This window comes from Pezoporus flaviventris, unplaced genomic scaffold (genome assembly GCF_033815535.1).
Source record: "Pezoporus flaviventris isolate CSIRO_AGI_PZ_B2104156 unplaced genomic scaffold, CSIRO_AGI_Pfla_v1 ptg000001l, whole genome shotgun sequence".
Lineage (NCBI taxonomy): Eukaryota > Metazoa > Chordata > Aves > Psittaciformes > Psittacidae > Pezoporus > Pezoporus flaviventris.
Genome location: NW_026892549.1, coordinates 42,561,642 through 42,575,045, shown reverse-complemented (window position 1 = coordinate 42,575,045; position 13,404 = coordinate 42,561,642). Strand labels below are relative to the sequence as shown.

Genomic DNA, 13,404 nt, shown 5'->3' with positions numbered 1-13,404 from the left:
ATACAAAGTAAGGCTGAGTGGATGAAGAAATCTGTTACTGTAGGAGTGGAAATGCCTGTAGATAAGATTTTTAATAAAGAAAAGAAAATTGAAGTTATTCAAGCTAATGAGAAAGATGGGAATCTGGACTTCACATCAGCAGAACTACATTCCTTAGACTTGCCTGAGGTGACTGAACCAGCAGAGAGAAAAAGTATTGACCTAGAACACCCCACTGAAGATGAGGATGTTTCCAGACAAAAAGCACACATAATCTTTAAACCATCTGTTCTTAAGCCAGAAAGAGTGGAAAGGAAACCAAGAGAAAAGTATTCTCCAGAGAAAGGAGAAGTTCATCATGAGAAGGGTTCAGGACAATTGTTGACTGAGAAAGCACTCCTAGGTGATAATAAAACAGGCAAAAAGATTATACCAGAGAAGGAAGAGAAAACTCTTTTTAGCACCCACTTCAAAAAAGACAAAATTATACAGTCAAATGCCTCTGAAAAGCTGCCTGTGGAAAAAGAAGAATTTGGTACAGTTATTACAGGAGAAGGAAGTGAAGCTTCCATAGGAGAACATGAAAAAGGAGTCAGAGATGAAACAGTTTGCAGATCTGAGTCAGTAAAGAAAATTCAGCCACCAAGGAATCAAGTTGACAAACAATTTCAAGAAGTTAATATAATTGAAGATGGACATAAAAAAACTCCAGCTCTCAAAAGCAGCAAATTAAAAATGGAAGAAAAAAAATCTTCTTTGACTATGGAAGAAGTAAAGCTTTCAGGAGGAGAGTTTTCAGTGACAGAAGGTAAATCAGATGCAAAAACATCAGCTAAACATGGCACTGGAATTAAAACATCTGTTACCATGAAAAAGGAGAAGGGAAAGCTTTCAGACAAAATACCATCAAGCAAGGGAATCCCTGCAAGTGGAGAAGTTACTTACTCCTCAAGCATAGGTAAGATAACTTCCAGGAAAGGAGAAGGAGATAAAGAATTCCAGAAATCAGAACCTGCTCACATGAATGAGCAGGCCATTAAACTTTTGAGTGAGAACAGGAATTTGAATGCATCTGGGGACCCACATGAAGTTCTGGATGTTCCTGGAAAGTCTCATGCAAAGGGAGGTGAGGAAGACCTCTGCCAAATTCTTCCACAAAGTTCTTGTTCTATTTGTGTCAGGAGAATATCATTTTCATTTTCCATTGTGATGTTTTCTTTCTTTAACACTGCTCACATTTCCATCTAGTCTGTTAGCTGGCTGTATTGGCGTTCAGCTGCTCTTGAGATGTTTGTCTTACCTTTCTGTTCATACACCTGTGTGATCAGTGTTCATTGTCTTAGTCTTACACTTTCATATGACTGCATAACTCATGTTGTGTACCATCTTCTCAGAAAACTCACAAACTCACACTTTTTTTCTAGTATTCATTTTTCCATCCACCACAATAAAATCTGTCCTGCATTTCATTCATACTATTCTCCCATTAAAAATATCTTTTATATTTCCTATCACAGAAGATGATAAAAAGCAACATAGCATGGGAATTATTTTCAAAAGTCTGATATGATTCATCACAATTTGGGCAACTAACAGAACATCCCTCACTTGTGAAAATAATGAATTGTCCTGAAACATGTATTAAATTTATACAACTTATTTTTTTGTTGTCTTCATTAGTAACTGTGTGCTTCTTCTAAAAAAAACACCATATAATTTGTAACAGGTACTTAAGCCACTTTGGTTGACAGGTGGCTATTGATCAAGGGCCTAAATGTCAGTAAAGTGTCAGAGAATGGCAGAATTTTACAAAATAATGGGAAGGACAATAGATTGAGGAAGTAGGCGCTCCTAGCCACCTTTCATTCTCCACTGCTGAATATGTCTTTCGCATGTTTCAAGATACTGAACTCATCACTGAGATATAGACAGTGTATGGTGTATAAATACAGACATATATTAATATCTTCCTCCCTTGGAACGTGTATATACCTGAAGGAAGACAAAATCGAATTTGTAAAATAATTTTTGTCTTAATTTTAGTTAACTTTATCTTAATTTATTGAACTACATTCCTAATAATATTGCTGTTCTACTGCAGAGGCCAAGACACCAAAAGAAGAAACTCCAAAGGGTATCAGTCCAGTCAAAGGTAGGATACTACAATCAATACCTACAAGCAAAAGCAATAAATTAGTGTTAGTTTATTAATTTCTGAATTCTAATTGCAGCCAAGAAGACACCTTCACCAGCAGATGCAGAAAGAAGGAAACTCAGGCCAGGCAGTGGTGGTGAAAAACCTCCTGAAGAGCCTCCATTCACTTACCAACTCAAGGCTGTACCACTGAAGTTTGTCAAGGAGATGAAAGATATAGTGCTAACAGAAGCTGAGTCTGTTGGGTCTTCTGCAATCTTTGAAGTCCTTATTTCACCATCCACTGCAATTACCAGCTGGATGAAAGACGGAAGTAACATACGAGAGAGCCCAAAGCACAAGTTTATTGCTGATGGCAAAGATAGGAAGCTGCATATTATTGACGTCCAGCTGTCAGATGCTGGTGAATATACTTGTGTATTACGACTGGGCAACAAAGAGAAGACCTCTACAGCCAAACTCATTGTTGAAGGTATTCCCTATTTCAAGTTTATCATTAATTTAAAGGCTAGCTACTCCTTAAGCTGGAAGTACTGGTACATAGTAAATTACAGTGGTTGGTAGATGCTCCCTTTTGTTTCCATCAATCATTACACATGCTGATTTAATATGTAAGGCATTCCTGCATCACACCTTCTGTATGTAAATGAGACAAACAAAAATTCTGTGTTTCCCACAGAACTCCCAGTGCGGTTTGTGAAACCTCTTGAAGAAGAAGTCACTGTGGTTAAAGGCCAGCCACTGTACTTGACATGTGAACTTAACAAAGAAAGAAGTGTGGTCTGGAGAAAGGATGGGAAGATCATCAAAGACGTGCCTGGGAAATTTGCTCTGGGCATTATTGGTTTGTCACATACCCTCATGATCACTGATTCAGATGATGCTGATGCTGGTACTTACACTGTTACCGTTGAAGGCACTGAGCTCTCATGCTCATCTTGTGTTAAGGTAGTAGGTAAGCAATCAAAATCCTGTTCTCCTTTCTCTTTGTAATATTTGGGCTGTTTTAAAATTAGGAAAGCTTTTCCTCATAGTACAATATAAACGAACAGATAAGATTTTTACAGTTACTAAAAGTTTGTTGTAATACAAAATCTGTAAGGTCTATTTCTTCTATTTATGACCCATGTATTTTTAGTAGAAGTCTGCTAAGCTGTATTTTTATGTAACTTTTTGTCATGCAGAAGTGATAAGAGACTGGTTAGTAAAACCCATAAGAGATCAGCATGTGAAACCAAAAGGAACAGCTACATTCACCTGTGACATTGTCAAGGATACACCAAACTTTAAATGGTTTAAAGGAGATGAGGAAATCCCTTCTGAACCCACTGACAAAACAGAAGTCTTGAAAGAGGGAAATAAAATTTTCCTGAAAATCAAGAATGCTGGCCCTGCTGATGTTGGGGAATATTCAGTGGAAGTTGAAGGTCGCAGGTACCCAGCAAAACTTACCCTTGGAGGTAAGGATGCATTTACTTGTATTATATTGAATCAGCTCACAGGCCAATGTTCAAAAACCTCTAAACAATCAAACAAAAAAGTAACCTAAATTATTATAAAGCTCTATCAAAACTTGATCTAGTTATATATGTGTTTATTTGTGCATTCTAGAACGTGAAGTTGAACTTCTGAAACCATTAGAGGATGTTACCATTTATGAAAAAGAAACAGCAAACTTTGATACAGAAATATCTGAGGATGATATTCCTGGTGAATGGAAGCTGAAAGGAGAAATCCTGAGACCCTCACCTGTAAGCATCCTTACAACAAAATTTATTTAAATAAAACACTGTGAACAGGTTGAGTCTTTATGGTAAGATCCTTGCAGGTCTGCCATTACTACTCAGTCCAGAATGTAGAAAGGCTAAGCAGTCTGGTAATTAAAAAAACACCAGTTCTCTAAATAAGAATTATATTCTATTACAGCTAAGTTTTCTCAAAGGATTACAGCACATTATTCAGAAAATATCCTACACACATTGCTAGGTATTATGCTGACATTCAAAAGAAATATGCTTCAGGGTTTTATTATTATTGAGGGAAAGTGTTAACTTGCCTTGAAGAGCAATTCCAATCTTTCTAGCTGACTTTTAACATGTCTCTAGAATCCCTTTATTAAAACCACCTAGCAACAATTCTTTAGCATTTTATTTACAGATTGTATTTTATTCTATCTTCAGACATGTGAAATCAAAGCTGAAGGAGGAAAACGCTTCCTAACCTTGCACAAAGTGAAGTTAGAGCAAGCTGGTGAAGTCCTTTACCAGGCACTTAATGCAGTTACTACAGCTATCCTGACTGTGAAAGGTATGATGCACTATGATAACAACTTAAACAGAGTTCACACTGAGCACATTACAAGCTATATGTTCTGCTTTGCTTCCAGAAATTGAACTGGACTTTGCTGTGCCCCTAAAAGATGTTACTGTTCCTGAGAGGCGCCAAGCAAGGTTTGAATGTGTCCTTACCAGAGAAGCCAATGTTATATGGTCTAAGGGCACTGATATACTCAAGATCGGAGAAAAATTTGACATCATTGCAGATGGAAAGAAGCATATTCTTGTAATCAATGATTCTCAGTTTGATGATGAGGGAGAATACACTGCTGAAGTCGATGGCAAGAAGAGCACAGCAAGACTGTTTGTGGAAGGCAAGTGTCTTCCTTAATGAAAGAAAAAAATAAAAAATGGATTAAGAATGTATCTTTCAGAGCCACATTGGCCTTTTTCTGATGGTACTTATGTGTCTACAGGTGTGAGGCTGAAGTTCATCTCACCTCTACAGGATCAAACAGTGAAAGAAGGGGAAACAGCTCACTTTCAGTTTGAGCTTTCTCATGAAGACATGCCAGTGAAATGGTATAAAAATGACAAGAGACTCCACACAAGCAGAACAGTTTTCATGACTTCAGAAGGCAAAGTTCATAAACTAGAACTTAGAGAAGTAACACTTGATGATATCTCCGAAATAAAGGCCGTGGTCAAGGACTTGAACACACAAGCAAACCTGAAAGTCTTAGGTGATTACATAAATAATTTTAAATATGTTACATAATATGAATAAAAAACGTATAAGTGGAAAGTGACAAAATATTGATGTTCTAGTAAATTTATATTACTAATTTACCACTTCATATCTACTATGCCTTTTGTAGAGGCTGATCCATATTTCACTGTGAAATTACAAGACTACAGTGCTGTGGAGAAAGATGATATTACTCTGGAGTGTGAACTTAGCAAAGATGTGCCAGTAAAATGGTACAAAGATGGTGAAGAACTGGTAGCTTCCAACAGAATTTCCATGAAAACGGATGGCTTGCGCCGTATCCTGAAGATCAAGAAAGTTGCAGATAGTGATAAGGGTGTTTATGAGTGCAACTGTGGAACTGACAAGACAACTGCTAATGTCAGCGTTGAGCGTAAGTTATCATGCCTTGCCTCAGGGAAAGTACTGAAACCTTTGTAAAACAGTATAGACAGACACTTCCTAGAGTACAACACCAAAAATTGTACCTTTAGAAAACATGCTGTTGTGATGAATAGCTGAAATATCTAGATTTACAATTATTAAGAGTATTTACATGAGGCAAAATATCTTAAGATATATAAATGGCTGTTGTGAAGACAGTGATGATCAATTATTCTCTATGTCCATTTACAGTCAGGAAAAGTAAAGCAGTTAGTTTAATTCACTGTAACAGATATCTACATTAATTACGAGGAAAAATATTCTTACAAAAAATAACTAAACTTTCAGATATATCTTGAGGTTTAAACCCAACTGAAACCAGGACAACACATTATAGAAGGAGGTTGTAGACTGCCCAAATTTGCATCTTTTTAAAAAGAGTTTAGACAAATGTTTTTCAGTGATAGCATTTGAATGCGCTAAAGAAGGGATAGGAAGAGAGTTTAGATCCTTTCCGGTATTACCTTTCTGTGATACGGAATGAGTGAGTAAACAGACGTGAACTTTTGGTGTTTCCTTTTCATTTTAGCTCGCTTAATCAAAGTGGAGCGCCCACTTTATGGAGTGGAAGTATTTGTTGGTGAAACAGCACGTTTTGAAATCGAAATTTCTGAGCCTGATGTCCATCCCATATGGAAGCTAAAGGACAAAACACTAACACCTTCACCTGTAAGGCTTCTTCTTTGTTTTTAGACCACAGTTTACACCAGGAAAAAAAAAAAAAAAATGCAGCTTCTGAATGTTTTCTTAGAGTAGTCTAAGAATATTCTAATATGTGTGTATGGCAATGTTTCTTTATCACCAGGACTGTGAAATCATTGAAGATGGGAAGAAGCATATTCTTGTCCTTCATAACTGCAAACTTGATATGACTGGAGAAGTATCTTTCCAAGCTGCTAACGTTAAAAGTGCTGCTAATCTGAAAGTGAAAGGTACAGTCTGCACTTTGCCAATATTTCCACACATATCTTAGGGCATTAGAACAAATCTAGAAACATAAAGGTCTATATAAACCTAGCTCTGAGCTGAAAGTGTTCTTCTTTGATTTCAGAATTGCCTCTCATCTTCATCACTCCACTAAGTGATGTGAAGGTCTTTGAGAAAGATGAAGCCAAGTTTGAATGTGAGACGTCCAGAGAACCTAAGACTTTCCACTGGTTGAAAGGAACAGAAGAGATCACTCCAGATGAAAGATACGAAATTATTTCAGATGGAACAAAGCACGCTCTGATTATTAAATCTGCTGCCTTTGAGGATGAAGCTAAATACATGTTTGAAGCTGAGGATAAGAGAACAAGTGCCAAGCTAATTATTGAAGGTTTGCCTGACTTTGCCTTTCTCGGAAAGATTTGCACCATACTCCTTGGATAGTTTTTATTTATAACATTATTGTGAATTACATGTTTTGTTGTTATAGGTATCCGCCTGAAATTCATTACTCCTCTCAAAGATGTAACAAAAAAGGAGCGAGAAACTGCAGTGTTCACTGTGGAACTCTCTCACGAAAATATCACTGTTGTCTGGTTCAAGAATGACCAGCGATTACATACCAGCAAAGTGGTTTCAATGACAGATGATGGCAAATTCCATTCACTCACAATCAAAGATCTTACTATTGATGATACTTCTCAGATTAGAGTGGAAGCTATGGACAAATCATCAGAAGCCAAACTTACTGTTCTTGGTAAGAATGCCCCACAGAATTTACATGTTGTATATTATCAGAAGAGTCTTACTAATGAAAAATGGTGATCAGAAAATCTTAGGGTTGGTTTTGGTTTGCTTTGGTGTGTGGGTTTTGTTTGCTTGTGGGATTTTATTTTTTGTTGTTATTTATTTGGATTAATCTATATTTTAATTTTTATATTGTAATTTTAATAAAATTACAATTTATTTGTCTTTGGGTCTCCATTTCCCCATTCAGAAAGAATAAATAAAATAACTTTAAAATTTCATGCAACTGTTGCAAAATTACCTGTTAGATATTTAAACATTGCTCTGAAACTCCTAAAGTATGAAAGCAGTGTTTTCAGTAGTATTAGTAATACACTGAATTGTTTCTTAGGCATTTGTTGTTTACTCATTTTGCAACAGAACTGTGTAATATTTGTAACAACTATATTTAATCCTCCTTGCAGGGACTAAACAAGAAATGTATTTTATGGTAAGAATTAATTGTCTTTTCTGAAAGACTAAAGCTTCAGACTGAAACATCTTAATCTTTGCTTGCAGAGGCAGACCCTTACTTCACTGGGAAGTTGCAGGATTACACTGCTGTAGAGAAAGATGAAGTAATCTTACAATGTGAAATCAGCAAAGCAGATGCTCCAGTGAAATGGATGAAGGATGGCAAACCAATTACTCCATCAAAGAATGTTGTTATTAAGGCTGATGGTAAAAAACGAATCCTTATCCTCAAGAAAGCATTGAAGAAAGACATTGGACAGTACACTTGTGACTGTGGTACTGATCAAACCTCTGCAAAGCTCAATATTGAAGGTATAGCTATTTTACTGGGCTTCTCTGTAGAAAAGATCTTTTGTGGTCTGTTAGAGACTGAGGGAATCAATCGCTTTTTTTTTGCTTTTTTTTTTCCTCCAGACCGAGATATTGAGATTATACGTCCACTATACAGTGTGGAGGTGATTGAGACAGAGACTGCCCGTTTTGATATTGAAATCTCTGAGGAAGGTGTCCATGGCAATTGGAGGTTAAAAGGAGAACCTCTGACTGAATCAGCTGTAAGCAAATATTTCAGGATGTTTCTTATGTGTGTCTCAAAATTCTGTGGGGAGGAAGTGTGAGGGAGAAGAAGGTGGCTGCAGAAATAAAGTGAAATCCCAAGAACTAAGTGAAATCCCTATCTATCTGCTTTCAGTAAGGACCACATTAATAACTTCTAAAATGTAATATAGAATTAATCAAAAATGTCACATAAAATATCAAAATAATAAATTATTTTACATAAGTAAGTACATTCTCTATTGCTGTTCCCTAATAATATGTATCCAAAGAGCAAAGACCTCATGGAATTCACTTAAACATAACGGCTTTTAAAAATACAAACTTTGGATTGTCTTCATTTACTTTTGGTTTTTGAGCTATGGTTGGTTTAAATAGACATAGAACACATTTTCAAACTCTTTTCCATTAGTATGATGGCAAAAATTGATTTAAAAGTGTATAAGGCTTAATCAAATATTCTTAATTCTTTGCTGGAAGGATCTGAAAATTTAAGAAACAATGCAATCATGACTGGCAATTAATTTCACAACTCTTTAATGTAACAGTAAGTTACATTGTGAGTAAATCACGAAGATCGTAAGTTCCATGAAAATCAATGTCTGGATAAGACATCAAGACCCTTCTCAAGTAAAGGGACCCTTCTCAAGTAAAGGTCACAGTGCAGTTTTGGAAACTTCTAGTTCCCTTAGGCCTCTGACTGTTATACACATGGATATATTGGCTAGTTAATCAGTACATATCATTCACCAACACAAGTGTGCTGTCTCTGGCCCTTTCCTTCTAAGAAGAAGCAGACTGTATTAGGAAGGGACTTTGAAAGGACACACATATGAATGAACATTTATAAGGTATATCGCATCGCAAGTGGCGAGTGGGCCTAAGTGTTGTGAATGGAGGAGGAGATGATAACATATGCATGGTAGGAGAAGTAAGGGTTCTTGTGCAACACACAGAAAAAAGATACTTAAAAATTATTTTCACTTCTCTTGTTGCAGGAATGTGAAATCAAGGAGGAAGGCAAAAAGCACTTCCTTACACTGTACAATGTACGCTTAGATCAAGCTGGTGGAGTAGATTTCCAAGCAGCAAATGCCAAATCTGGTGCTCACCTCCGAGTGAAACGTAAGTGTCTTTCAAACTGAAATTACTTAATCTAGTGAAAACAAGGTACTCGTTGCCTCTTGGAACTAGTGGCCAAATCTCAATAATTCATTGAACTGACAGCAATTCTTTCCAGACAATTGCAGGATTAATTATTCAAGCCACCTTATTTTTTTAGTTAAGGAATTTCTTGTATGTTTTTTAATCTTGTACATAGTTTATTCATACAGGGGGAGTAAAAATAAGGAGATGGCCTTGAAGGCTGCTATTATTACACAATCAAAGTTTTACAGGCAAAGGCGTTGCTGCGTAGAAGCATGTTAACCTGAAAGGATGGGATCACAGTGATATCTAGGGATAAGGTTAAGAGTTTGATAGGCAGGGACAGGCTACACAGTTGAAGACCACTTGTTCCACACTCCAGTCCTAGCCCTCGCTATTTTGGAAAACACATGCCTTATCTAGTAAGAGGCATGCAAGGCTTGGCAGGGAGACAGATGCACGGCAACTTTCCTGCTGACCTTGTTCAATTTAAAGAAACACGCTCTGCAAATAGGAAATTTTAGGTGACCAGCCCTCCCCCTAAAAAGCCCTGGTGGCCTCTTCTATTTAGGGAATTTAAAGAGTGGCATTGCGATGTCTGTCTCTCTTGAGGGAAGCCACCATGGAGATTAGTACATAAGGGCAGCAGCTCTCTCTTGGGTAGAAGAAACTAATCTGAGAATGATGTCTTCTTACCAAGCTCGAGTAATTGGCTTGCTGAGACCCCTCAAGGATGTAACAGTGACAGCTGGGGAATCAGCAACCTTTGACTGCGAACTCTCTTATGAGGGAATTCCAGTAGAGTGGTTCCTGAAAGGAAAGAAACTGGAGCCCGGTGAAAAGGTAAAGAAACTAAACTTTCTTTTTCCTCATGTTTCCTCCTTCTTCCTCTCTTTCAACTCTCCCTTCTTTATTTCTCATTTACTCTCTTAATCAGAAGTATAAAGGTACAGCTGTTGTGTATATACACAGAGTAGTGCTGTTGTGCCAAATAGTAAATTCTCACTAAATCAGATATAGCTTTTTTTTTTCTCCAGAAATTACAGTATTCTTGAATACCACAAGCACTTGTGTACCTTCCTGTACAAAGGGAAACAAAGGTTCCAAAATATCAATTATTACAATGGTGACTTTGTGCCCGATTCTGTCAGGATTACTGAATTATTTTTGTCCAGGTAAATTGTAGTTACACTGAGAGGATTTTGAAAGTTACTATCAGGAAATGTTTTTTTTTCTCCTGAATTCTGAGTTGCAGTCCAGTCCTGCATATAAGGTGATTAAGAGGAGTCAAATTCCATTTCAGGCATTTATTCTGGCTCTCCAGATAACTTTCTGGGCAGATTTGCTTGTCAAGCACTTCTCACTAGCTAAATTTAACCCTTCATCAAGTGCTGGCTCTTAACTCTGAGATCTGAGCAGCCTGGAATGTAGTCAGTTTAAAGATAATAGTAGGAAAAATACATAAAGAAAGACATTAAAAACCATGAAACATAAATGTATATAACTGGTTTTAAGACTTCTTTTTCACATACTAGGCCAAGAGAAATAATACTAATTGGAAACCTCAGTCAAAGCAACCTTTCAAGGCATTACATGACCTAGCAGGGTTTCAGAACCTGCAATAATGCTGCCAGTAATATTTTTGTACAGATTTTTTTTTCTGTTAAATACAGTTTTTAGCATGATATTTTCAGGTTTTATTAGATCTTCCCAAGCTTCACCAAATTTGCCTAAATGAAAAATATTTTACTAAAAAAAACAGAATATAGAAATAGGAAAAGGAAAATTGATCATGCTGATAGGTGACCCTATTGCAATATTTAAGGGCAGATAAAATTGAAACTCAACAGATGACATGTAATAATTCAAGGTAATTGCTTCTGAGTCTAGGAATAAAAATACAGAAAGTTATTCATCAGTGCCATGGCTTGATAGTTATTACTGCCTAGCAAGAAAAATATTATATGTTCAATATTCTGTATGATGGAACATTATTTTCTGCTTACCTGTCTGAGCTATCATTTTAATTACATTAAAAAAAAAATCCAGATTTCATTCAATTTACACATACAGTCAAAACCATCACTTGACTTCACGAGAAATTTTATCAAGAAGAAATCCAGAGTAAACCATATTTTTACTTGATGTATCACTTTCTGCTTATTTAAAATAGCCTCTTGAAACACTTCTGCTACAGTTGTCAAGAATCAATTTAATTGTACAAGTTTTTAATTTTAGCTGGTTTTAAGTCAAACCATTATTTTACCTCTGTGGCTGGCATTTGGCTGTAACCTTTATTGAAGTGACTTTTGTTCATCTTTACTGTGTATCTTGGTCAAATACGTATCTGGCTTCATCTCAATCTCCTTCGAATAAGCATTCACTAGAGCTGGGTTTCAGGAACACAATAAGGAAGGACAGCCACTTAGTTCCTTCCTTCCCCATGAAGCAAAAGAGACTGCCTTCTCAATCTTTTTTGCTTGCTCCTTAGCAGAAGCTCATTTTTCCCATTTATTTTTCTAAGCCAGCATATACTATGTGATCATGTATGTCTCTGAAAATAAATAAATAGAATTCTTCAAGAGCTGTTAAAATTTATGGGACAAATGAGGGGCAACCCTTTTCATGGTTGCAATGCAGGATGTGTCCTTGAAGCCTCCAAGTTCACGCCTAGAGAAAAGGGATGTTTGTGCAGGAGAAGTCCAGTTCAAACTCAAACTTGCAAAGTAGTTTCAGCAATAGGTCAACACAGAAATGTCTGGGGGTTTTATTTTTATGCAGAAATTTCTACCAAAATTTAGTAATAGTCAATTTGATAGTTACAAGAGAGTGTACAAGGGGGGGGGTCCAAACTACTTTAGATGTAACCAGGAGTAACATGAACTTTTTCCCATAAATTTACTTATATTACTAGTACTTGTTCATAATAAACAAGATCTCAAGTCAGCCTCATTCTGAACTTTTATAGTAGACTCAGGTTTTCTAATACAAGGACACAAATAAATTAAAACGGGAAAATTAAAATTATGATTTCTTGTAAGTGAAAAGACAAAACAGAAATGATTCTCAAAATCTTCAAAGCATTTGTCTTGAGGTATATATAGTATATAAAAAAGGAAATTACCAAAATTTCATATAAAATTAAACCAAACTCCACAGATAACAATAAATAGCAATACTGTTTCATTAAATGTTTATTAAATATTTCTTGTAGATACTTACAAAAGTTTTTTTTATGTACTTTATAAGATCATGACACGTGCTGAAGGGAGAGTTCACACACTTATTCTAAGAGATGTCAAGTTAACAGATGCAGGAGAGGTATCACTGACAGCAAAAGATTTCAGAACTCAAGCAAATCTTTTTGTGAAAGGTAAGTCAGTCATTTTCATTATATCATGGTAATTGTTAATGTTCCATTCACAATTCATCCTGGAATAGGATGTTAATATAAACCATAAATCAAATTAATAGGACCATACAGACAGTATTTGATTGATAGATAATTCTCCTGATTAAAAAACACACTTAAAATGTTTATGCTTCATGGAAAAGCTGAGGAAAGGGCAAAATACTGAAAATGTGTCAGACCTAGCAGATGAATCAGTTTATTAGGATTTCCAGGGCTTTATTGCAGACTTGAACAGTCAATTGGCCTCAAGATGGCCTGCAAAAACTGGCCTTTATGGCTCCCCATGCATTCTTCCATTCTTTGGCGTATCCAGAAACATATGAGAGCACAACTACACCATCTGTCAACTGACATAACATCGTCTGTATGCCCACTTGCACTGTTTGCAAGCTATGTATGCCTAAGAAGTCCAAAACTCCACACACTTCTAACTGATACAGTAATTCAAGGAAATTACTCCTTAAGTTCGGAGTATAACTTCAGAGTCACAGAGATCATATGG

General features: G+C 36.3%; 1 protein-coding gene across 3 annotated transcripts in view; it reads left to right on the top strand.

Annotated features, from left to right (window-relative positions):
• The window catches only part of TTN (titin), a 253,359-nt gene that overhangs the window by 147,066 nt on the left and 92,889 nt on the right, over positions 1-13,404 (top strand). For all 3 annotated transcript variants that reach the window (XM_061454518.1, XM_061454513.1, XM_061454512.1), the window contains 18 exons: positions 2,081-2,131; positions 2,211-2,606; positions 2,814-3,089; positions 3,319-3,594; positions 3,746-3,885; positions 4,315-4,441; positions 4,521-4,784; positions 4,887-5,153; positions 5,289-5,552; positions 6,132-6,271; positions 6,408-6,534; positions 6,654-6,920; positions 7,020-7,286; positions 7,835-8,101; positions 8,204-8,343; positions 9,343-9,469; positions 10,191-10,333; positions 12,740-12,863. In XM_061454518.1, coding sequence (XP_061310502.1) covers positions 2,081-2,131; positions 2,211-2,606; positions 2,814-3,089; positions 3,319-3,594; positions 3,746-3,885; positions 4,315-4,441; positions 4,521-4,784; positions 4,887-5,153; positions 5,289-5,552; positions 6,132-6,271; positions 6,408-6,534; positions 6,654-6,920; positions 7,020-7,286; positions 7,835-8,101; positions 8,204-8,343; positions 9,343-9,469; positions 10,191-10,333; positions 12,740-12,863 — 3,663 coding nt within the window. The remainder of the gene's footprint in view (positions 1-2,080; positions 2,132-2,210; positions 2,607-2,813; positions 3,090-3,318; positions 3,595-3,745; positions 3,886-4,314; positions 4,442-4,520; positions 4,785-4,886; positions 5,154-5,288; positions 5,553-6,131; positions 6,272-6,407; positions 6,535-6,653; positions 6,921-7,019; positions 7,287-7,834; positions 8,102-8,203; positions 8,344-9,342; positions 9,470-10,190; positions 10,334-12,739; positions 12,864-13,404) is intronic.